Source organism: Rhinoraja longicauda, unplaced genomic scaffold (assembly GCF_053455715.1).
Source record: "Rhinoraja longicauda isolate Sanriku21f unplaced genomic scaffold, sRhiLon1.1 Scf000120, whole genome shotgun sequence".
Lineage (NCBI taxonomy): Eukaryota > Metazoa > Chordata > Chondrichthyes > Rajiformes > Arhynchobatidae > Rhinoraja > Rhinoraja longicauda.
Genome location: NW_027601338.1, coordinates 229,507 through 251,931, shown reverse-complemented (window position 1 = coordinate 251,931; position 22,425 = coordinate 229,507). Strand labels below are relative to the sequence as shown.

The following is a 22,425-nucleotide window of genomic DNA, read 5'->3' as shown; positions in this document are numbered from 1 at the left end:
TAGCCTCCTGTTTCCCATCTGCCTCAGTCATGCATTGGATCTCATCCTTCAACCAATCTAGCGTCGATCCACCCACATAGCTTCAGTAAACTGCCGGTCAGGATGTGTAAGAAGGAACTGCAGCTGCTGGTTTAAACCGAAGAAAGACAAAAATATGGGCAATTGGAGGAACAGCACCTCATCTTTTGCTTGGGCTGTTTATACCCCAGCGGTATGAACATTGTCTTCTTCCACTTCAGGTAGTCCCTGCTTCCCCTCTCTATCCCCTCCCCTTCTCAGTTCACCTACTAGGCTTCCTGTCTCCGACTACATCCTATCTTTGTCCCACTCCCTCCCCTGACATCAATCTGAAGAGGGTCTCGACCCGAAACGTCACCCATTCCTTCTCTCCTGAGTTGCTGCCTGACCAGCTGACTTACTCCAGTATTTTGTGTTTACCTTCGATTTAAACCAGCATCTGCAGTTTTTGTTTCCCGAAACAACGGATACAGTAGATAAGTTTGGATGAGGTGCAAATTAGCTTTTGCCTAACCTGAAAGGACTGTCGAAGTCCCTGGACAGAGTCGAGGGAGGAGGTATCGCGACAGGTGTTGCATCTTGTACGGTTGCAGCGGAAGGTACCTGGGGAGGGGGTGGTTTGGATGGGAAGGGATAAGTTAACCAGGGAGTTGTGGAGGGAACAGCCTCTGCGGAAGGCAGCAAGGCGTGGAGATGGGAAAATGTGGCCACTGGAACCCCATTGGAAGTGGTGGAAATGTTGGAGGATTATGTGCTGTCTGCGACGGCTGATGGGTTGGAAGGTAAGGACGAGGGAGACTCTGTCTCTGTTGCGAATAGGAAGGGGGGGGCAAGGGCGGAGCTGCGGGGTACTGAGGAGATACGAGTCAGGGCCTCATCTATGATGGGAGAGGAGAACCCCCGTACCCTAAAGATGAGGACATCTCAGATGTTCTAGTATGGAACACCTCATCTTGGGCGCAGATGCGGCGTAGATGGAGGATTTGGGAGGAGGGGATAGAGTCAAAGCAGGAAGCAAGGTGGGAAGACGTATAGTCGAGATAGTTGTGGCGGTCAGTGGGTTTGTAATAGACGTCAGGCAGTGGTCTATTTCTTGTGATGGAGACTGGGAGCTGCCGCTCAGGATATTGGCGTTCCCTTTAGGTTCAGCTGCAACTCATCCCTCTTGTGCAGGTCACGTCGGCCCCAGCACGGAGCACAAGGAGTACTACGGAGATCACTGCGCTGTATTTTTACATTTTTCTGAACGTCCAATGTCATTTGTATCAACATGCAGAGTGACTTCTGGCTCCTCACTCTCCCCCTTGAGAATATCAAGTAGCCGCTCCGAATCATCCTGGACCCTGGCACCAGAAAGCAATACACAATACAGGAGTCTCGATTGCTTCCATGGAATCTCCTGTCCACCTCTCTCCTCTCTCCCCAACAGATGTATATCCTACCACTATGGCTTTGCCAGGCACGGAGTCTCATCCTGCTGATACTGCTGCTCTCCCTGACGGGTCATCCCCTAACCGTCTCCAAACGTTTTACGTGTTTTGAAAGGGATTGGCCACCTTTACCCTTTGCTAACTAGAAGTCCTGGGGGTCACCCACCTCCATTTATCCTGGTCTTTGGGCATGACCCACCTCGCTGTTAGTTTTGTCCAAAAGGTCTCTCGGATGATCCCGAGGTCTTCCGTCTGCACCTCCTATTCCCAAATACAGCCTGCAAGGAGCTGCACCTGGACACATTTCCCATGGGTTTGGTAACCAGGGACACCAGCAGTTGCTCTGACATCCCACGTGCTGCAGGAGGAACGTTGCATCATTCCACCTGCCTCTTGACGCTACTGAAATAAGAACTAACAAGCTCACCAATATCACACAACTGGCTAAACAGCAGGTTCAACAGACTGTACCTTTATCTGCAGCCCCCTCTCCTCAGTCTCCTTGCCGTAGACTCGTGAGCCGAAGACTCGCACTTGCCCTCTGCACAGCACTTTACCTCTACACAGCCTCTCTACCAACACAGCCACTCCCAACGGGCTGCTTCGCTGGATCTTGCCTTCTTATTAGTTGCTCAATCAGACAATTTCGATGCTCCAAACAATTCGCGCGCCATATTTTCAAGTGCCCTGCGAAACTTCGAAGTCCTTTTATCCGCGTCATTAATGTAGGTTGTAAAATAGGGAGACCCAGCACTGGCCTTTGCAGCATCGGTCTAGTTATTGACCCATTTATCCAAGTGAATGGGCTGCCACGCAAGTCAGGCAAGTGTAAGAATATATCTGCAGATGCTGGTACAAATCGAAGGTATTTATTCACAAAATGCTGGAGTAACTCAGCAGGTCAGGCAGCATCTCAAGAGAGAAGGTATGGGTGACGTTTCGGGTCGAGACCCTTCTTCAGTCTGATGTCAGGGGGGCGGGACAAAGGAAGGATATAGGTGGAGACAGGAAGACTGGGAGATCTGGGAAGGGGGAAGGAAAGAGAGGGACAGAGGAACTATCTGAAGTTGGAGAAGTCAAAGTCAAGTCAGGCAAGTGGTCAGTGTTATCCTGGATGGCGTAGGAGCTACAACATCTCTTGACGGTAGCGCAGCGGTAGAGTTGCTGCTTTACAGCGAATGTAGCGCCGGAGACTCAGGTTCGATCCTGACTACGGGTGCTGCACTGTAAGGAGTTTGTACGTTCTCCCCGTGACCTGCGTGGGTTTTCTCCGAGATCTTCGGTTTCCTCCCACACTCCAAAGACGTACAGGTATGTAGGTTAATTGGCTGGGTAAATGTAAAAATAAAATAAAAAAATTGTCCCTAGTGGGTGTAGGATAGTGTTAATGTACGGGGATCGCTGGGCGGCACGGACTTGGAGGGCCGAAAAGGCCTGTTTCCGGCTGTATATATATGATATGATATGATATGATATGACGTGTCCCTTGTGGTCCATGGGGGAAGGTTTGAATGTGAAGAAGCGAGTCTCAGTGCAAGATTTCAATACTGTTATACCACCAGGCCACAGGATGGAAATGGCAGATTCAGTTTAGTTTCTGGATCAATGTGGACATTCCACGCCCCCTCCCACAAAACCTACCCGCTCCCATCCCCAACACCATAAGATTGGTAGTGGTGGATTGTGGTTCACAGTTCACTTGGCAATCTTTTCCTTCTTGTCTTAATCATTGTCTAATCCCACTATTATTATTCGGTTTACTGCAGAGCAGCAGAATATGGTAATACCTATCCACACAATGGCAGAAGATGGAAACAGGACTGCGGCTCCAGTGACCCCAACAACAAGGACGGACACAGGTGTGTTGCAGAATTCTTCAAGATGTAAATGTTGTCTTGATATCTGGTTGCATCTAATGCATGGTTGACAGGTCCGAAGGATAAGGGATTAAGGAAGGGATTGAGAAAGAGAGGATGTTACCCTGCTGGCGGTAATTGAAAAGACAGAGGGAGTGATCGTAGAGGCGATGAATCATCTTCATTGAAGATTCAGATGTGCATTAAAGCAGTGACTGGGGAGAGGCTTTCTGAGAAAGTGAAGAGTATAAGATGACGCATAAAACATGGCAACTTTTGTATCTGGACTCTGTGCAGTCTGCACTGTTAGAGTTATTATGGTCAAGTTGTACCTCAGAGTCATAGAGGCATACGGTATGGAAAAAGGCTCACCTTGGACATGTCAAACAACATGGCCGATCTACTATAGTCCTACCAGCCTGCGTAAGACCCATGTCCCTCTAAACCTATCCCATCCATGTACCGATTTTGTCATAAAATCCCCTACTCCACCTGAAACCCATGTCATTTGTTTCTTGATTTCCCTCCTCTGGGTAAAAGAGTGTGTGCAGTTACCTATTCTATATAACAGATAGTGTATCGATTCTTCTCCTGATCCTCGTGTACAGGAGGATGGTCACTGAACTTCGGTACACATGACAAAGTATCCATTGAAGCCAGGGAGCATGAGGCCACAGAGAGTGGAGTGAAGCTGGGTAGTTCATGCATGTGGAAGATAATCCTAGGAAGATTAGCTGGCATCAACTACAGGGTTGCCTCAGGCGATAAGTGCATCTGCACCTCTTCATCAGTGCATTCGTTTAATGTGCGTTTTTTTGCTGTGATCTGTTCTCTGTCTGAACACCGGCTATGGAGATGATCACACTCCCCCAGTGCCCACTCTTCCCGTGTCCAACGCTGCCCCATCCCCCTGGGGCCCATGTTCCCTGGTCACACCGTCACATACTCCCCGGGTCACACGCTGTCCAACTCTCCCCTGATAACACGTTGCTTCAGCCTCTCCGATTCTTCAGACTGATGGCAGGGTTAGCCGTAATCTTGCAGAGAGGTGCGGCAACACAAAGCCTGGCAAGTGAGATGGATGTTATTGAGGAGGTTTTTTTTGATAGGTAGTTGGTTGAACAAAGGCTAGAGATGGAACATCAAGATGTTAGGCAGAAGGATTGAGTGTTGGAGATTGTGAAAATAAAGAAAGGAATATCGGAGGAAGGAAATGGGGAGGGGAGAAATCGGTGCGAGACTGTGGAGAGAGTGGGTGGAAATAAGGCCGGTGTGCGGTTTGGATTGTTACTTAATCTTGGGGAATTCAGTGTTCATACCATTGGATTTAAGGCGACCCAAGCGGAATGTGAAGTGCTGTTTCTTCAGTGAGCATGTGTCCAAGGACAGAGAGGTTGGTATGGCAATGGGACGAGAGTTTCAATGTTTGGCAATTGGCGAGACAAAGCATAGACTCGGCGACTGTTTTGCCAAAACCTAGTGGATTTTCCGGTTGCTAACCGTTTTTGCTCCTCGCGCAATTTTCTCCCACCCCCTCCCTTTCCACTTACATGAATTCATCTCACTGCACAATTTGCAACTCTTCACTCCATTTGTTTCACACCTGTCTTTTCATCTCTGGCCTTTCCCCAATTATCAGCCTATCAAAAACTCCCCTCACCTGTATCCACCTTACTTACAGTCTTTCACCTGTTCTTCCTCTTGTCCACATTTCTCCCCACTCACCGCCACCACAATCAGCCTGAAAAAAGATCCAGACTTGAAACGTCACCTACAATATTCTCCAGAGATGATGGTTGACCCACTGAGTTCCTCCAGCAAATTGTCTTATTCCGATATTCTTCTTGGATCATTCTCATTAGGAGCCTGGAACACTCAGGGTGGGGGTTGCTGTTGTAGCGGGAGCCAAGGGTACTGATTCAGATGATGTTTTGTTTCTCTCTTTGAATACACAGATCTGACGCCTACATTGTCTGAGCTCCTGACACAGTGGAACGAGTACCAATTGTTCCAACTAACAAAATTCTATCGGGAGAGACTAAAACAGGCGATTGAAGAAGGGGTTGATAGTCTCAGCCTCATGATGAGACCGGAGGGACATTTCAGTGAACAAGAACACGTGGTAAGTGGAAGGATCACGGTGACTTCTGTTTCCCGTCACAGAACTGACGGCATTGGGGAAGAGTGACCAATGCCAGTCTCACTCACCTCGCACTCCCTGGGCTGAACAATGTAATGGACAATGCAATAATCTCTGATCGGTTTGTGTCCTGTAGATCTGGTATCAGGAATAAAACCTGTGACATGGGAACTTCTGAGACTTGTCCATTCTGATCCAGCTGTTCTTCCCACACATGCATCTTAGCACAACGGTCAGGGAGCAGTAAACTTGTAAACGTGAATCAAAAACGATAACACGTTTTATGTGGCATCAGTTTGATTGGTCACATTTAGTTCAGTTCATTAAACCACAGAGGGCATTAGGCAAAAGCACAAGAACTGCAGATCCTGGTTTACAAAAAAAGGACATACTGTGCTGCACTAAATAACTCTGTTTTTGGAGATGCTGCCTGACCTGCTGCCTGACCTGCTGAATTACTCTAAGACATTAAAAAAAAGTGCATTTGCTAAAATCTATAATCTGAACAAACAATATTCAGCAGGTCAGTTATGCGCGCATCTGTGGGAAGAGGAGCCGAGTTAATATGCAGTAAAAGGAGGGAATGAGCTGCAGGAAATGTGCAAGAGAGGGATGTCTTTGTTCGGGTGTAACTGGGGTAGGTATAGAAATAAAAAAGTTATCTGGTCAATGAGTGAATGCGGGCTTAGAGTGTAGCAAAATAACTGCAGATGCTGCACAAATCAAATGTATCACAAAATGCTGGAGTAACTCAGCAGGTCAGGCAGCATCTAGGAGAGAGGGGATGGGTGACGTCAGGTCTAGACCCTTTTTCAGACGGATGTCAGGGGGCGGGACAAATAAAGTATATAGGTGGAGACAGGAAGACAGTGGGAGAACTGGGATGGGGGAGGGGGAGGGGGAAAACAGAGAGACAGAGAAACTATCTAAAGTTGGAGAAGTCAATGTTCATACCATTGGGCTGCAAGTTGCCCAAGCGAAATATGAGGTGCTGTTCCTCCAATTTCCGCTGGGCCTCACTATGGCACTGGAGGAGGCCCATGACAGAAAGGTCAGACTGGGAGTGGGAGAGGGAGTTGAAGTGCTCAGCCACCGGGAGATCAGGTTGGTTAAGGCGGACTGAGCGAAGGTGTTGAGCGAAACGATCGCCGAACCTGCGTTTGGTCTCGCCGATGGAGGGAAATTGACATCTAGAGCAGTGGATACAATCAATGAAGTTGGTGGAGGTGCAGGTGAACCTCTGTCTTACCTGGAAAGACTGTTTAGGTCCTTGGACGGAGTTGAGGGGGGAGGTAAATGGACAGGTGTTGCATCTCCTGCGGTTGCAGGGGAAAGTGCCCGGGGAGGGGGTGGTTTGGGTACGAAGGGACGAGCAGACCAGGGAGTTACGGAGGGAATGGTCTCTGCGGAACTCAGAAAGGAGAGGAGTTGGGAAGATGTGGCCGGTAGTGGGGTCCAGTTGTAGGGGAAGGAAACTTTGCAGGATGATTTGTTGGATTTGCTGGCTGATGAGGTGGAAGGAGAGAACGAGTGGGATTCTGACCTTGTTACGAATGGGGGGAGGGGGAGCAAGAGCGGAGCTGTGGGATATAGAGGATATCCTAGTGAGAGCCTCATCTATAATGGTAGAGGGGAAGCCCCGTTGCCTGAAGAATGAGGACGTCACTGATGCCCTAGTGTGGAACACCTCATCCCGGGCGCAGATGCGGCGTAGACGGAGGAATTGGGAGTAGGGGATAGACTTTTTGCAGGAGTCAGGGTGGGAAGAGGTGTAGTCCAGATAGCTGTGGGAGTTAGTGGGTTTGTAGTAGATGTCAGTGACTAGTCTGTCTCCTGTGATGGAGATGGTGAGGTCCAGAAACGGGAGGGAGATGTCGGAGATAGTCCAAGTATAGTTAAGGGCAGGATGGAAATTGGTGGTGAAATGTATGAAGTTAGTGAGTTCTGCATGGGCACAAGATGTGGCACCAATGCAGTCGTCGATGTAGCGGAGGTAGAGTTCGGGGATGGGTCCGGTGTACGGCTGGAACAGGGATTGTTCGACGTACCCGACAAAGAGGCAGGCGTAGCTGGGCCCATGCGAGTGCCCATAGCTACGCCTCTGGTTTGGAGGAAGTGGGAGGCGCCAAAGGAGAAGTTGTTAAGGGTATGAATCAGCTCTGCCAGGCCGAGGGGAGTGTTACTAGATGGGATTGGCTGGTTCTACGGTCGAGGAAGAAACGGAGGGCTTCAAGACCATCATTGTGGGGGATGGAAGTGTAGAGTGACTGGACATCCATGGTAAAGATGAGGGAGTGGGGGCCAGCAAACCGGAAGTTATCGAGGAGATGGAGAGCATGTGAGGTGTCTTGGACGTAGGTGGGGAGGGATTTGACCAGCGGGGATAGGATGGAGTCGAGGTAGGTGGAAAGAAGTTCGGTGCGGGCTCAGAGTGGGTAAGAATGTAGATGAAATAACATAGTAGCATCAAAATGCCGAGCAGGAAGCAATGCAGGCTGGACTGGACACATCCATTTCTAGTGGGATATTATCTATGTGAGGCCAAAATGAATTGGATAAATTTCCCATCCATATCAACACAGCCATCGTTGACCTAAATGGCCTGTTCCCGTGCTGTACTCTGCTGTGTTCTCGGACACTGCCAGGTGTGAAGCGCGTTTCACACTGTCAGGACTCTGGGAGTGCACAGTTGGTTAGCCCAGTGTCATGGGTGTATGAACAGGCAAACCAATGACTGCCTCTATGCTCAATAATACCAGAATATCCCATTGCTGAATCTCTAATATCCCCCCCCCCCCCATTAGCACTGTCTCATTCACTTGTCAATATATTCATTGTTGTTCCTCACAGAATATCACTGAGCTCGCGGCCAAGGGAAACCGCAGTGACTGTTCGACCCTCTTCCTAAGTCTGGTGATGGAGAAAGGCAACCGGGCCCGGCGGGTGATGTGGGAATCCTTTGTGAAAATGCAGAATGAATTACCAAAGCTGGACAAAATACTGAAAGAAATCCAGAAGCTCGGTACGGCAAATCAACACACTGAACTGAATATCACTTTGGAACACTGGTGTTAACAATGTTATTCAAGTCTGGTTTAATGAATGCTCTTTGATTTGAACAGGTCCTGATCCACAAGAATACATGAACATCACCAGTGGTTTATCTGAATTATCCTCTCATATGGAAGGTGAGTGATGAAATGTACAGTTCACACCAATGACTTGTTAAAATTGATGTAATACTGAAACAGTTTGTTCAGAGCTTTGCAGAATCGGAAATCAGAAGATCAAACCTTAAGCAATTGTTCGACTGAAAGTAAGCATGCAGGTACAGCAGGCAGTGAAGAAAGCTAATGGCATGTTGGCCTTCATGACAAGAGGAGTTGAGTATAGGAGCAAAGAGGTCCTTCTGCAGTTGTACAGGGCAGGTCCTGCTGCTGTTGTACTAGTGAGACCACACCAAATTTATGTCTCCAAATTGGAGGAAGGACATTCTTGCAGCAAGTGCAGCGTAGGTTTACTAGGTTAATTCCAGAAATCGCGGGATTGTCGTATTTTGAAAGACTGGAGCGACTGGGCTTGGAAACACTGCAATTTGGAAGGATGAAATTAGATCTTATTGAAACATATAAGATTATTATGGGATTGGAGAAGTTAGAGGCAGGAAACATGTTCCCAATGTTGGGGTAGTCAAGAAGCAGGGGCCACTGTTTAAAAATAAGGTGTAGGCCATTTAGAATGGAGATGCGGACATTTTGTTTCACTCAGACAGTTGCAAATCTGTGGAATTCTCTGCCTCAGAAGGCAGTGGAGGTCAATTCTCTGGAAGCTTTCAAGAGATTTAGATAGATCTCTTAATGAAAGCGGAGTCAGGGGGTAGGGGAAGAGGGCAGGAACTTGGTACTAATTGTGGATGATCAGCCATAATCACATTGAATGGCGGTGCTGGCTCGAAGGGCCGAATGGCCTATTGTCTATTCTCTATTGACACGGGGATTCTCTATGGATTTCTTCTTTGTCTGTGGATTCAAGTGCAGCTTAGTTTAGTGTACTGACACATAGTGACAGTACTGTCATATGGTGAGGTACAGTGAAACGTTTTTGTTGCGTGTTACCCAGTCAGCAGAAAGACAAGACGTGATTATAATCGAGCCATATACAGTATAGATAAATTATGAGGAAATAACGTTTAGTGCAGGGTAAAAGGAGGAAAGTCCGATCTAGGATTGCCCGCGTGTAACCAAGGAGGTAGATGGTAGTTTCCAGATCACCCGATCTCTGACATACACCGGAACTATTACACTGCATTATTTCAACTCCTCCAGGCGTTAATTGTACAAGGCTTTGCAATGCACCAGGTTGTGTGTGAAATCAGTGATATCCAGTGCACACCTGGGAGAGAAATTGTGCGCTGTGATGCCCCACACACTGCTGGCAGGGTTCTTCACACACGGGAAAACCCCACACACTCCCAGATAGGTCCTGACACACTAACTCCACACACTCCTAAATGGGTCCTGACACACTGTGTAACTCCACACACTCCTAAATGGGTCCTGACACACTAACCCCACACACTCCTAGATGGGTCCTGACACACTAACTCCACACACTCCTAGATGGGTCCTGACACACTGTGTAACTCCACACACTCCTAGATGGGTCCTGACACACTGTGTAACTCCACACATTCCTCACAGGGTCCTGACACACTGTGTAACTCCACACATTCCTCACAGGGTCCTGACACACTGTGTAACTCCACACACTCCTAGATGGGTCCTGACACACTATGTAACCCCACACACTCCTAGATGGGTCCTGACGCACTGTGTAACCCCACACACTCCTAGATGGGTCCTGACACACTGTGTAACCCCACACACTCCTCACAGCGTCCTGACACACTGAAAATATGTACATTTCTGTGAACATTCCCGAATGTCTACAATGTCGAGGATGAGGTTCCCTCCACCACAGTGGATAGAAACCTGAATGAATCGGATCTGTCTCTCACTCCCCTGCTCCTGGACAGACCAAGTACCCCGTTTCATAGTCTTCACTGTGTACCCGACAATCCTTCTCAATCAGTTATTGATTTTTCACAATTGTTGACAAGTCACAATAAGTTCTCACCTCTAGACACAACACCCCTACCTCCACATGTATGTTGAATGAATTGCTTCCTTCATGACTCTCTGGCTTGCTCTTCCATGTCCAGCTTCCATTTCTAATGTCACTTCCCCATGGACACCTCTCCTTTGCACGGGGCCACTACTAGATGAAGCTCCACTACTTGCAGTTGTCAACGATGACTCGCCAATGACTGTCATTTCGGTCGTCCCAGTCCCACTCTGTTCTCTCTCTCTCTCCCTCCCCCCTCCCCCTCTCTCTCTCCCCCCCTCTCTCTCCCCCCCTCTCTCTCCCCCCCTCTCTCTCCCCCCCTCTCTCTCTCCCCCCCTCTCTCTCTCCCCCCCTCTCTCTCCCCCTCTCTCTCCCCCCCTCTCTCTCCCCCCCTCTCTCTCCCCCCCTCTCTCTCCCCCCCTCTCTCTCCCCCCCTCTCTCTCCCCCCCTCTCTCTCCCCCCCTCTCTCTCTCCCCCTTCTCTCTCCCCCCTCCCCTCTCTCTCTTTCTGCCTCTCTCCCCCCTCTCTTTCTCCCTCTCTCTCCCCACTCTCTTTCTCCCCCTCTCCCCCCTCTCTCTCCCCCTCTCTTTCTCCCCCTCTCCCCCCTCTCTCTCCCCCCTCTCTTCCTCTCTCCCCCCCTCTCTTCCTCTCTCCCCCCCTCTCTCCGTCTCTCTCTCTGTCTCTCTCTCTGTCTCTCTCTCTGTCTCTCCAAAAGAAATGTCATCTCCCGTGTCTGTAACCAGGTTTACCTCACTCCACTGAAATCCTTCAGGAGCGTTGAACTCATTCTTGTAATGGTAAATGTTGTGTTTTGAGTTGAGTCATCTAACATTGTGTCCATTATCTCCCTATTCCCGTGCAAGATGTTCAACGTAAACACAAGGAGACTCTGCGAGCACAGACTGAAACACTGAGCGTGAACACGATCCTGATGAAGGAGAAGGTGAAGGTTTTCCAGCTGCTTGATCGATACGCTGAGCTCACAATCACCTCCACTGTTCGAGATCGGACACTGGTAGAACATGAGCTGCTGGCAAGAGGCCGGGACCATGAAGAATGGAGAGAGAAATGTCTCCGGATAGAACTGGAAAAAATCAGGACAGATGAATTATTCCACAGCAGCTTTTCCAGAAGTAAATCCCGTTCTGGGAGTTCAGCATCTGTGGCCGGAGTCCCGGGGATCGGAAAAACAACAATGGTGCAGAAGATTGTTAATGACTGGGCCACAGGGAAAATATATCAAGACTTCCAGTTTGTTTTCAGTTTTAAATTCCGAGATTTAAACACTATTAACTGCACAGTGACCCTGAAGGAACTGATTCTGGATCAGTATCCTTACTTTAAGAATATCCTGGGAGAGGTCTGGAAGAACCCAGAGGGATTGCTGTTTATATTCGACGGTCTGGATGAATTCAAGGGCAGGATCGATTTTGCTGACAGTCGGAGAGACACAGAACCTCAGCACATGTGTCCAGATCCCGAGTGGTGGTGTGAAGTGTCTGACATTGTGTACAGTTTAATCCAGCACAAGCTGCTGCCAGGGTGTTCAGTGTTAGTGACCACCCGCCCCACTGCGTTACATTTACTGGAAAAGGCAGAGATCAGTGTCAGGGCTGAAATCCTGGGATTTGTTGGTGAGGAACGGAAAGAATATTTCACCAGGTGTTTTGAAGATCAGACGGTGGCAGCAGCTGTTTTCAAACACGTGGAGGGGAACGAGATCCTGTACACCATGAGCTACAACCCCTCCTACTGCTGGATCCTGGCCCTGACACTGGGCCCCTTCTTCACACAAACACACCGGGACCCGCAGCGAGTTCCCAAGACCATCACCCAACTATATTGCTACTTTATTTACAACATCCTGAAAAACCACGGCCGTGAGATTGAGAGCCCCCGTGAGGTGTTACTGAGGGTTGGTCAGATGGCCTTCACTGGAGTGTCCAAGAAGAATATTGTGTTCACAGATGGAGATTTGATCAAGTACAATCTGCAGCCTTCCCAGTTCCTGTCCGGGTTCCTGATGGAACTTTTTGAGAGAGAGGATTCAGCCCGGAGCGTGGTGTACACCTTCCCGCACCTCACCATCCAAGAGTTTGTAGCCGCACTCGCACAATTCCTGACTCCGGATCGCGGGGATATCCTGAAACTCCTGTCTGAAGCCCACAGCACGACAGACGGGCGATTTGAGGTATTTCTCCGTTTTGTCGCTGGTCTCTCCTCCCCACGGTCAGCTCGGGTCCTGGAGGAGTTTCTGGGTCCATTTCCTCATCAAACAACCTGCCGAGTGATTGACTGGGTGAAGGAGGAGGTTAAACGCCAGGCTGGAAACACATGGAGTGTAGCTGGTAAACGGAGCCTCCTGAACACGCTGCACTACCTGTTTGAGTCTCAGAATCCTGCACTTGCTCAGCAGACACTGGGATCTGTGGAAACACTTTCATTCAGTGGACAGAGACTGACCCCGATTGACTGTGCGGTCCTGTCTCATGTCATCAGGCACTGTGATACAATCAAACACCTCAATCTGTGGGACTGCGGCATTCAGTGTGAAGGTCTCCAGCGGCTGGGACCGGTTCTGCACAAGTGTCAGCACTTGGGGTAACTGTCCGTTTGACGCTAACACTGACCTGTAAAATTGTTTCACTATTTTGTTCTTCCGTCCAGCAACCTTTCTATGGGGCCGGCCGTCACTGTGCACGGCACCCCTCCTCTTTTACACTACCAGGATCGCCGGTGGTCTACTCCGTCCGTCCCCCTTCCATCGGGTCGCCGGTGTTCTACTCCGTCCCCCCCTCCATCGGGTTGCCGGTGTTCTACTCCGTCCCCCTCTCACCCGGGTCACCGGTGGTCGACACCGTTCCCCCCTCCACCAGTTACCGGTGGTCGACTCCGTCCTCCCTTCCCCGAGTCACCGGTGGTCCACTCCGCCCAACCCCTCCCCTGGGTCACCCGTGGTCGATTCCGTTCCCCCCTCCACCCTCCTCCCTCCCCCGGGTCGCTGGTGGTCGATTCCGTTCCCCCTCCTCCCTCCTCCGAGTCGTTAGTGGTCGACTACGTTCCCCCCTCCTCCCTCCCCCGGGTCGCTGGTGGTTGATTCCGTTCCCCCCTCCTCCCTCCCACGGGTCGCTAGTGGTCGACTCCGTCACCCCCTCCTCCCTCCCGCGGGTCACCGATAGTCGGCTCCGTCTCCCTCTCCCGGGTTGCTGGTGGTCGACTCCACCCCCCCCTCCCCCGGGTCACCGATGGTAGCTGCCGTTCTCCCACCCCCACGTCACGTGTGTTGCAGGCGTTCTCTGCACAGGGAACTTTTCCCAGTCGTCGGGGAATGAAAATAAATGGTAAAAGTCACCAAACACCACAACGACAGAGATTTATTCAACAATTTGCTGAGGCGCTTCCAGAAATATCAGTTTCGGAGAAGTTATCTCAGCCCCGGGGTTTGTATCAGTTTGTTCCTTACTCTGTCTGTTTGTGTTTAGAATGGCGTTCAACGACCTGGGTGATTCAGGAGTGAAACTGGTGTCTGCGGCTCTGAGGAACACGGACTGTAAAATACAGAGAATGTGGTAAGTCCCAGACTGTGAGAGATTGTGTTTACAGTCACTGGGTGTCTGACACTGAACATTAATATCATCAGTAATTGTCTCGCTGATAAACACTGGGGATTTTCACCATCTCCTGTCTCTCTGTATCCCTCACCCTCACTCTCTCTTATCTCCAGGCTGAACAATGTCGGTCTCACAGATTCTGGAGCCGAGGATCTCGTCTCCGCTCTCAGTACAAACCCCTCACTGACGGAGCTGCACCTGAGTGGGAATAAACTGGGCGATTCCGGAGTGAAACTGGTGTCTGCGGCTCTGGGGAGCCCGGACTGTAAAATACAGACACTGGGGTAAGTCCCAGACTGTCCGATATTGTGTTTGTACACTCACTGAGTGTCTGACACTGAACATTAATATGATCAGTAATTGTGTCACTGATAAACACTGGGGATTTTCACCATCTCCTGTCTCTCTGTATCCCTCACCCTCACTATCTCTCATCTCCAGGCTGAACAATGTCGGTCTCACAGATTCTGGAGCCGAGGATCTCGTCTCCGCTCTCAGTACAAACCCCTCACTGACGGAGCTGGAGCTGAGTTTCAATAAACTGGGCAATTTCGGAGTGAAACTGGTGTCTGCGGTGCTGGGGAACCCGGACTGTAAAATACAGAGATTGTGGTAAGTCCCAGACTGTCAGAGGTTGTGTTTACAGTCACTGGGTGTCTGACACTGAACATTAATATCATCAGTAATTGTGTCACCGATAAACACTGGGGATTTGCACCATCTCCTGTCTCTCTGTGTCCCTCACCCTCACTCTCTCTCATCTCCAGGCTGGACAGTGTCGGCCTCACACATTCTGGAGCCGAGGATCTCGTCTCCGCTCTCAGTACAAACACCTCACTGACGGAGCTGCACCTGAGTGGGAATAATCTGGGACATTCCGGAATGAAACTGGTGTCTGCGGCTTTGAGGAACCCGGACTGTAAAATACAGAGACTGTGGTAAGTCCCAGACTGTCAGAGATTGTGTTTACAGTCACTGGGTGTCTGACACTGATCATTAATATCATCAGTAAATGTGTCACTGATAGACACTGGGGATTTGCACCGTCTCGTGTCTCTCTGTGTCCCTCACCCTCACTCTCTCTCTCTCATCTCCAGGCTGAACAATGTCGGTCTCACAGACTCTGGAGCCGAGGATCTCGTCTCCGCTCTCAGTACAAACCCCTCACTGACGGAGCTGAACCTGAGTGATAATACACTGGGCGACTCCGGAATGAAACTGGTGTCTGCGGCGCTGGGGAACCCGGACTGTAAAATACAGAGACTGTGGTAAGTCCCAGACTGTCAGAGATTGTGTTTACAGTCACTGGGTGTCTGACACTGAACATTAATATCATCAGTTATTGTGTCACTGGGGATTTTCACCGTCTCGTGTCTCTGTGTCCCTCACCCTCACTCTCTCTCATCTCCAGGCTGGGCAGTGTCGGTCTCACAGATTCTGGAGCCGAGGATCTCGTCTCCGCTCTCAGTACAAACCCCTCACTGACGGAGCTGGAGCTGGGAAACAACTCCCTCACAGACCGATCTGTTCCCGGTCTCCGCCGCTTCATACTGAACCGCCCGAGACTGGAGCTTATCTGGTGAGTGTTTGTGTTAATGTTTATTGTGATAAAATATCAGGGGATGTGCCGGCTTCTCCTGTGATTTAGTTCTGTGAGTGTTGTTGAAATATCAACCGCAGTCCCTGTTCCTGACACTGATGTTTAATCTGTTTATTTTGTCTTTATTCCTGGGCTTGTTTCAGGCTGTTTGGGAATACGTTCAGTGCAGATGGACGGAACCAGCTGAAGAGTCTGCAGGGAATCAGATCCGGACTGAAAGTGGACGTGTGAACATCTCGGGGTGTAAACGTCACCGCCCTGGGGACGGGAATATTGTTGGCCGAATCCCCGCCCTCCCCTTTAAACGGCCGCCCTCCCCCTTAAACTGTCGCCCTCCCCTTTAAACTGTCGCCCTCCCCTTTAAACTGTCGCCCTCCCCTTTAAAAGGCCGCCCTTCCCTTTAAACATCATTTAAATCCGGTGCTTCCCCCCAGTGGGGGACCGGGGAATTGCATTTGGACCTGCAGGGTCTCGGATGTGTCTTTCTTTATCATAGACAATAGACAATAGGTGCAGGAGGAGGCCATTCGGCCCTTCGAGCCTGTACGCACCGCCATTCAATGTGATCATGGCTGATCATTCTCAATCAGTACCCCGTTCCTGCCTTCTCCCCATACCCCCTGACTCCGCTATCCTTAAGAGCTCTATCCAGCTCTCTCTTGAATGCATTCAGAGAATTGGCCCCCACTGCCTTCTGAGGCAGAGAATTAATCGCACAGATTCACATCTCTCTGAGTGAAAAAGTTTTTCCTCATCTCAGTTCTAAATGGCCGACCCCTTATTCTTAAACTGTGGCCCCTTGTTCTGGACTCCCCCAACATTGGGAACATGTTTCCTGCATCTAAAGTGTCCAACCCTTTAATAATCTTTTACCTTTCGATAAGATCTCCTCTCATCCTTCTAAATTCCAGTGTATACAAGCCTAGTCGCTCCAGTCTTTCAACATATGATAGTCCCGCCATTCCGGGAATTAACCTAGTGAACCTACGCTGCACGCCCAGAATAACAAGAATATCCTTCCTCAAATTTGGAGACCAAAATTGCACACAGTACTCCAGGTGCGGTCTCACTAGGGCCCTGTACAACTGCAGAAGGACCTATTTGCTCCTATACTCAACTCCTCTTGTTATGAAGGCCAACATGCCATTGGCTTTCTTCACTGCCTGCTGTACCTGCATGCTTCCTTTCAGTGACTAATGCACTAGGACACCCAGATCTCGTTGTACGTCCCCTGTTCCTAAATTGACATCATTCAGATAATAATCTGCCTTCCTATTCTTACCACCAAAGTGGATAACCTCACACTTATCCACATTAAACTGCATCTGCCATGCATCCGCCCACTCACACAACCTGTCCAATTCACCCTGCAACCTCATAGCATCTTCCTCACAATTCACACTACCACCCAGCTTTGTATCATCTGCAAAATTTGCTAATGGGACTTTTAATCCCTTCATCCAAGTCATTAATGTATATTGTAAATAGCTGCGGTCCCAGCACCGAGCCTTGCGGTACCCCACTAGATACTGCCTGCCATTCTGAAAGGGACCCATTTATCCCCACACTTTGCTTTCTGTCTGTCAACGAATGTTCTATCCATGTCAGTACCCTACCTCCAATACCATGTGCTCTAATTTTGCCTACTAATCTCCTAATGAAAACACTCAGCCTGAAAAGAAGACAAAATTACTTGAAAATGACAATGTAACTGATGCAGCCGTTTCACCTGATGCTGCATGTGAAGACATTTCAAAAGATATTGAAAAATGTGATCTTCCGGACACAAGAAATGTACTTAAACAAAAAGAAAGAATATCCCTAACTAATTGGGATGTTGTGTATGCAGCAAGTGTCATCTTGGACTTGAACGAACAAGGAATTAATTTGTCTCGTGAGTGGTGAGGGGTTAATGTAGTAGGAGTGAGTGGTGACAAAGCAAAACAGTTCATGAGTTTAAGAAAAAAGATTTTTAAGCACAAAAATAGTGAAGCTCATATCAGAGGCCAAAAACAGCTGAAAAAAAGCAATTGAAAATGTAGTGTATATGTCACTGAAAAAGGACGAAGCAAAAACAGGTGGAGTTTTTAGAACTGTATATAATATTGTACACAATGGTAGGCCCTACACAGATATGTCTTCTGATATTGAACTGCAAGAAAGAAACGGCATCGACTTAAGGTACGTCCTACACTCTTGTAAGTCATGTGTAGATGTTTCTCACCACATAGGGAGCAGATGCGAAAGACAGTGGAGGAAAATATAATTTAAAAACAATGTAAAATGTCTATTATGATTGATGAATCTACTACCATTAATGGGAAAACTGTTCTAGTAGTCTGCTTGAGAGCAGCAGTTGGTGAATCTTCCCAACCTATATCATTCTATTTTGACTTGGAACATATGAAACTTGGTGTAAATGCAAAATCTATATATGATGGGCTTCTAAAGTTGCTTACAAAGAGGTGGTTTTTCAATACAATACCTAAAAGAAAATGTGATATCACTTGTAACTGATGGTGCATCAGTAATGTTAGGACGAAATGCAGGGGTTGCAAAACTATTTCTTGATGATTTCCCTAATGCAACTGTTTGACACTGTGCCAGTCACAGGCTTGAACTTGGTGTAGGTGATGCTATAAATGAAGTTGCAGGTTTGAATCATTTTCAGATATTTTGTGATAAATTGTATTCCTCATATCATGCGTCTCATAAGAATCAGGATGAGTTAACTGCATGTGCTGAGGCTCTTCACTGTCAACTGTTGAAGATTTGGTCGTGTTTTCAGTGTTAGATGTGTTGCTTCGTCTTACCGAACTGTAAAGGCAATGTGGCAGTCTTATAAAGCTATTTGGGAGCATTTTGGAAAAGCACGCTGCGATGCTTCAAGATCTAGTGCAGAGAGAACAAAGTACGAGGGGCTGATAAAAGTATTAGTCATCAGCTTTCGTAAATAATTTGGGCTTGTTGATGGACAGTTTTCTAGAGTTGTCTGAACTGTCACTTCAACTGCAGAACTGAAATTGTACACTTAGTAAAGCACATGAGGAAATTAAACGAACTATCAAGGTTGTTGAATGTCAAATAGAGAAGCCAGGAAAATGTTATACTCAAGTGGAGAAAGCAACAAGCCAGATGATATTTAATGGAATAAATTTGAGAGCTGGTCAAGTACCTACTATACATAGACAACAGTTTTTGAGGAGTTTGGTCAATAATATGAAATCCAGGCTGCTTGAATCTACAACAGCTTCCAATGATAAATATAAAAAGTTAATTAACAAGTCGAAATATTTAGATATGAACAATATTCCAGAAGATTCACTTTTTACCTTTGGGGATAATGATGTAGAAGAAATGACAGAACAATTTGGCTTAAATAGTCGGTTTTGTGTCAGACCCTTCAGAGAGAGAGAGAGAGAGAGAGAGAGAGGATGAGGGGGAGAGAGAGGGTGGGTTACAGAGACGGGGGGAGAGGGGAGTTAGAGAGAAGGAGGAGAGATAGGGGTGAGGGGGTGGAGAGAGAGAGAGAGGGGGAGAGAAAGGGGGAGAGAGGTTACAGACAGAGGGGGAGAGAGAGAGAGAAGAGGGAGAGAGAGGGAGAGAGGGAGGGGTGAGGAAGGGAGAGAGAGAAATGGGGCGAGGGGGCAGAGAGAAGGGGAGAGGGGGAGAGAGAGAGCATATATATATGTGTGTGTGTGTGTGAGAGAGAGAGTGGGGGGAGAGAGAGGGGAATGGAGAGAGGGGGAGAGAGAAGGTTACATAGACGGGAAGAGGGGTTACAGAGAAGGTTACAGAGATGGAGAGAGAGAGGGAGAGGGAGAAAGAGGGGAGAGAGAGAGTGGGTTACATAGATGGGGAGAGAGGGGAGTTAGAGAGGAGGAGAGAGAGGGGGGAGAGGTCACAGAGAGAGGGGGAGAGAGAATTCAAGGACTCTATAGGGAAGATAGTTTCTGCAGATTTTCAGCAGCTGGTAACGGCTGTAAATACAATTCCGGTACCGACAGCAGAATGTGAAAGGAGTTTCAGTGGCATGAATCTCTGCATGTCACCACAACGTGCAAGACTTCAAACTGATCATCTCTCAACTCTTCTATTTATTAAGTTGGTGGGACCTCCTCTATCAAAATTCAACCCCGAAGAATATGTGAGGACATGGCTTCTTAGTGGCAGAAGGCGTGCTGAAGAAACGGCATGCAGATAGAAAGAGGAGGTGACAGAAAAAAATGGAGATTATATGCCATTATGGAACATTTTGTAATGTAAACAGAGAGAGAGAGAGATGCCAGGGAGCAGCTATGACATATAATACACAATAAACTATATTATAAATACACTGCAGGTCCTTCTGCAGTTGTACAGGGCCCTAGTGAGACCGCACCTGGAGCACTGTGCAGTTTTGGTCTCCAAATTTGAGGAAGGATTTTCTTGCTATTGAGGGCGTGCAGCGTAGGTTTAATAGGTAAATTCCCGGAATGGCGGGACTGTTATATGTTGAAAGACTGGAGCGTCTAGGCTTGTATACACTGGAATTTAGAAGTATGAGAGGGGAAATTATCGAAACATATAAGATTATTAAGGGGTTGAGAGAGGGAGAGAGAGGGAGAGAGAGGGAGGGGGAGAGAGGGGGATGGGGAGAGAGAGGGAGGGGGGGAGAGAGAGGGGAGAGATAGAGAGAGAGAAGAATTGCCAGAAGATCTATTTTATTTAAATGGAAAGACTAATCCACTCCATTGGTATCTGAAACGATATCATGTTTACATTTGACATTGTTGAACCCTGGATTAAATGTGATAGGACTTGGGGAAACTTTGTTCAATATTCTCACACAATATAAGTTGTTCCCTCTCCAGCCGTTAGAATAATCTTTTTACCTTTATTTGGTGGAACAGATTTAACAACAAACAGGGGTCTAAACTGTTGGAGCCCAGATTCTGTTTTGTTTTGGGGTTTTTTTTGTTTGCTAATTTTAGTTTAGGGGATAAATTTTTCTTTTTATCTTTATTTAAATATATATATATGTTCTCTTTTAACCTTTTATCTATAATTAAATAGAGACTGGGAGGTCTATACCCTCTAAATATTTTGAAACTAGATTTATATTAAGGCTACATTAAGGCTATATTAAGACATTCTTGCCATAGAGGGAGTACAGAGATGGTTGACCAGATTGATCCCTGGGATGGCAAGACTTTCATATGAAGAAAGACTGGATAGATTCGGCTTGTACTCGCTGGGATTTAGAAGATTGAGAGTGGATCTTGGTCTTGGCATGTTGGCCTTCACAACAAGAGGAGTTGAGTATCGGAGCAAAGAGATCCTTCTGAAGTTGTACAGGGCCCTAGTGAAACCACACCTGGAGTACTGCGTACAGTTTTGGTCTCCTAATTTGAGTTTAGAAGCAAAGAGGTCCTTCTGCAGTTGTACAGGGCCCTAGTGAGACCGCACCTGAAGTATTGCATACAGTTTTGGTCTCCTAGTTTGAGTTTAGGAGCAAAGAGACCCTTTGCAGTTGTACAGGGCCCTAGTGAGACCACACTTGGAGTATTGCGTACAGTTTTGGTCTCCTAGTTTGAGTTTAGGAGCAAAGAGGTCCTTCTGCAGTTGTACAGGGCCCTGGTGAGACCGCACCTGGAGTATTGCGTACAGTTTTGGTCTCCTAATCTGAGGAAAGACATTCTTGCCATAGAGGGAGTACAGAGAAGGTTCACCAGATTGATCCCTGGGATGGCAGGACTTTCATATGAAGAAAGACTGGATAGACTCGGCTTGTACTCGCTGGGATTTAGAAGATTGAGGGGGATCTTATTAGAAACTTACAAAATTCTTAAGGGGCTGGACAGGCTAGATGCAGGAAGTTCCCGATGTTGGGGAAGTCCAGAACAAGGGGTCACAGTTTAAGGATAAGGGGGAAGTCTTTTAGGACCGAGATGAGAAAGATTTTCACACAGAGAGTGGTGAATCTGTGGAATTCTCTGCCACAGAAGGTAGCTTGAGGCCAGTTCATTGGTTATATTTAAGAGGGAGTTAGATGTGGCCCTTGTGGCTAAAGGGATCAGGGGGTATGGAGAGAAGGCAGGTACGGGATACTGAGTTGGATGATCAGCCATGATCATATTGAATGGCGGTGCGTACAGGCTCGAAGGGCCGAATGGCCTACTCCTGCACCTACTTTCTATGTTTCTATGCTACATTTGTTGTGAATGTAATCCTGAGCCCGATGTGTCAATATCACTGTTATGTTTATCATTATTTGAAATGTAATAAAAATATTTGAAAAGAAAGAAAGGGTTTGGGGGAGAAGGGAGGGGAATGGGGTTAGGAGGGAGAGATAGATCAACCATGATTGGATGGTGGAGTGGACTTGATGGGCCGAATGGGGGGTAGGGGGAGATGGGGGAGGGGGAGATGGGGACGGAGGGGGGAGGGTGGAGAAGGGAGGGGAATGGGGTTAGGAGGGAGAGATAGACCAGCCATGAATGGATGGTGTAGTGGACTTGATGGGCCGAATGGGGGTAGGGGGGAGATGGGGGAGGAGGGGGGAAGAAGGGAGAGGAATGGGGTTACGAGGGAGAGATAGATCAACCATGATTGGATGGCAGAGTGGACTTGATGGGCCGAATGGGGGTAGGAGGGGAGGGAGGGG

General features: G+C 48.1%; 1 protein-coding gene across 3 annotated transcripts in view; it reads left to right on the top strand.

Annotated features, from left to right (window-relative positions):
• LOC144590078 (NACHT, LRR and PYD domains-containing protein 3-like) overlaps window positions 1–19,214 on the top strand; it is a 50,635-nt gene extending 31,421 nt beyond the window's left edge. For 2 of the 3 annotated variants that reach the window (XM_078394944.1, XM_078394945.1), the window contains 12 exons: window positions 3,215–3,307; window positions 5,260–5,426; window positions 8,295–8,466; window positions 8,567–8,632; window positions 11,432–13,169; window positions 14,051–14,137; window positions 14,293–14,463; window positions 14,621–14,791; window positions 14,947–15,117; window positions 15,277–15,447; window positions 15,591–15,758; window positions 15,923–19,214. In XM_078394944.1, coding sequence (XP_078251070.1) covers window positions 3,215–3,307; window positions 5,260–5,426; window positions 8,295–8,466; window positions 8,567–8,632; window positions 11,432–13,169; window positions 14,051–14,137; window positions 14,293–14,463; window positions 14,621–14,791; window positions 14,947–15,117; window positions 15,277–15,447; window positions 15,591–15,758; window positions 15,923–16,010 — 3,263 coding nt within the window. In that variant the 3' untranslated portion in view covers window positions 16,011–19,214. The remainder of the gene's footprint in view (window positions 1–3,214; window positions 3,308–5,259; window positions 5,427–8,294; window positions 8,467–8,566; window positions 8,633–11,431; window positions 13,170–14,050; window positions 14,138–14,292; window positions 14,464–14,620; window positions 14,792–14,946; window positions 15,118–15,276; window positions 15,448–15,590; window positions 15,759–15,922) is intronic. The other variant, XM_078394946.1, reaches the window with a different exon arrangement.
• Window positions 19,215–22,425: the final 3,211 nt, after the last annotated feature.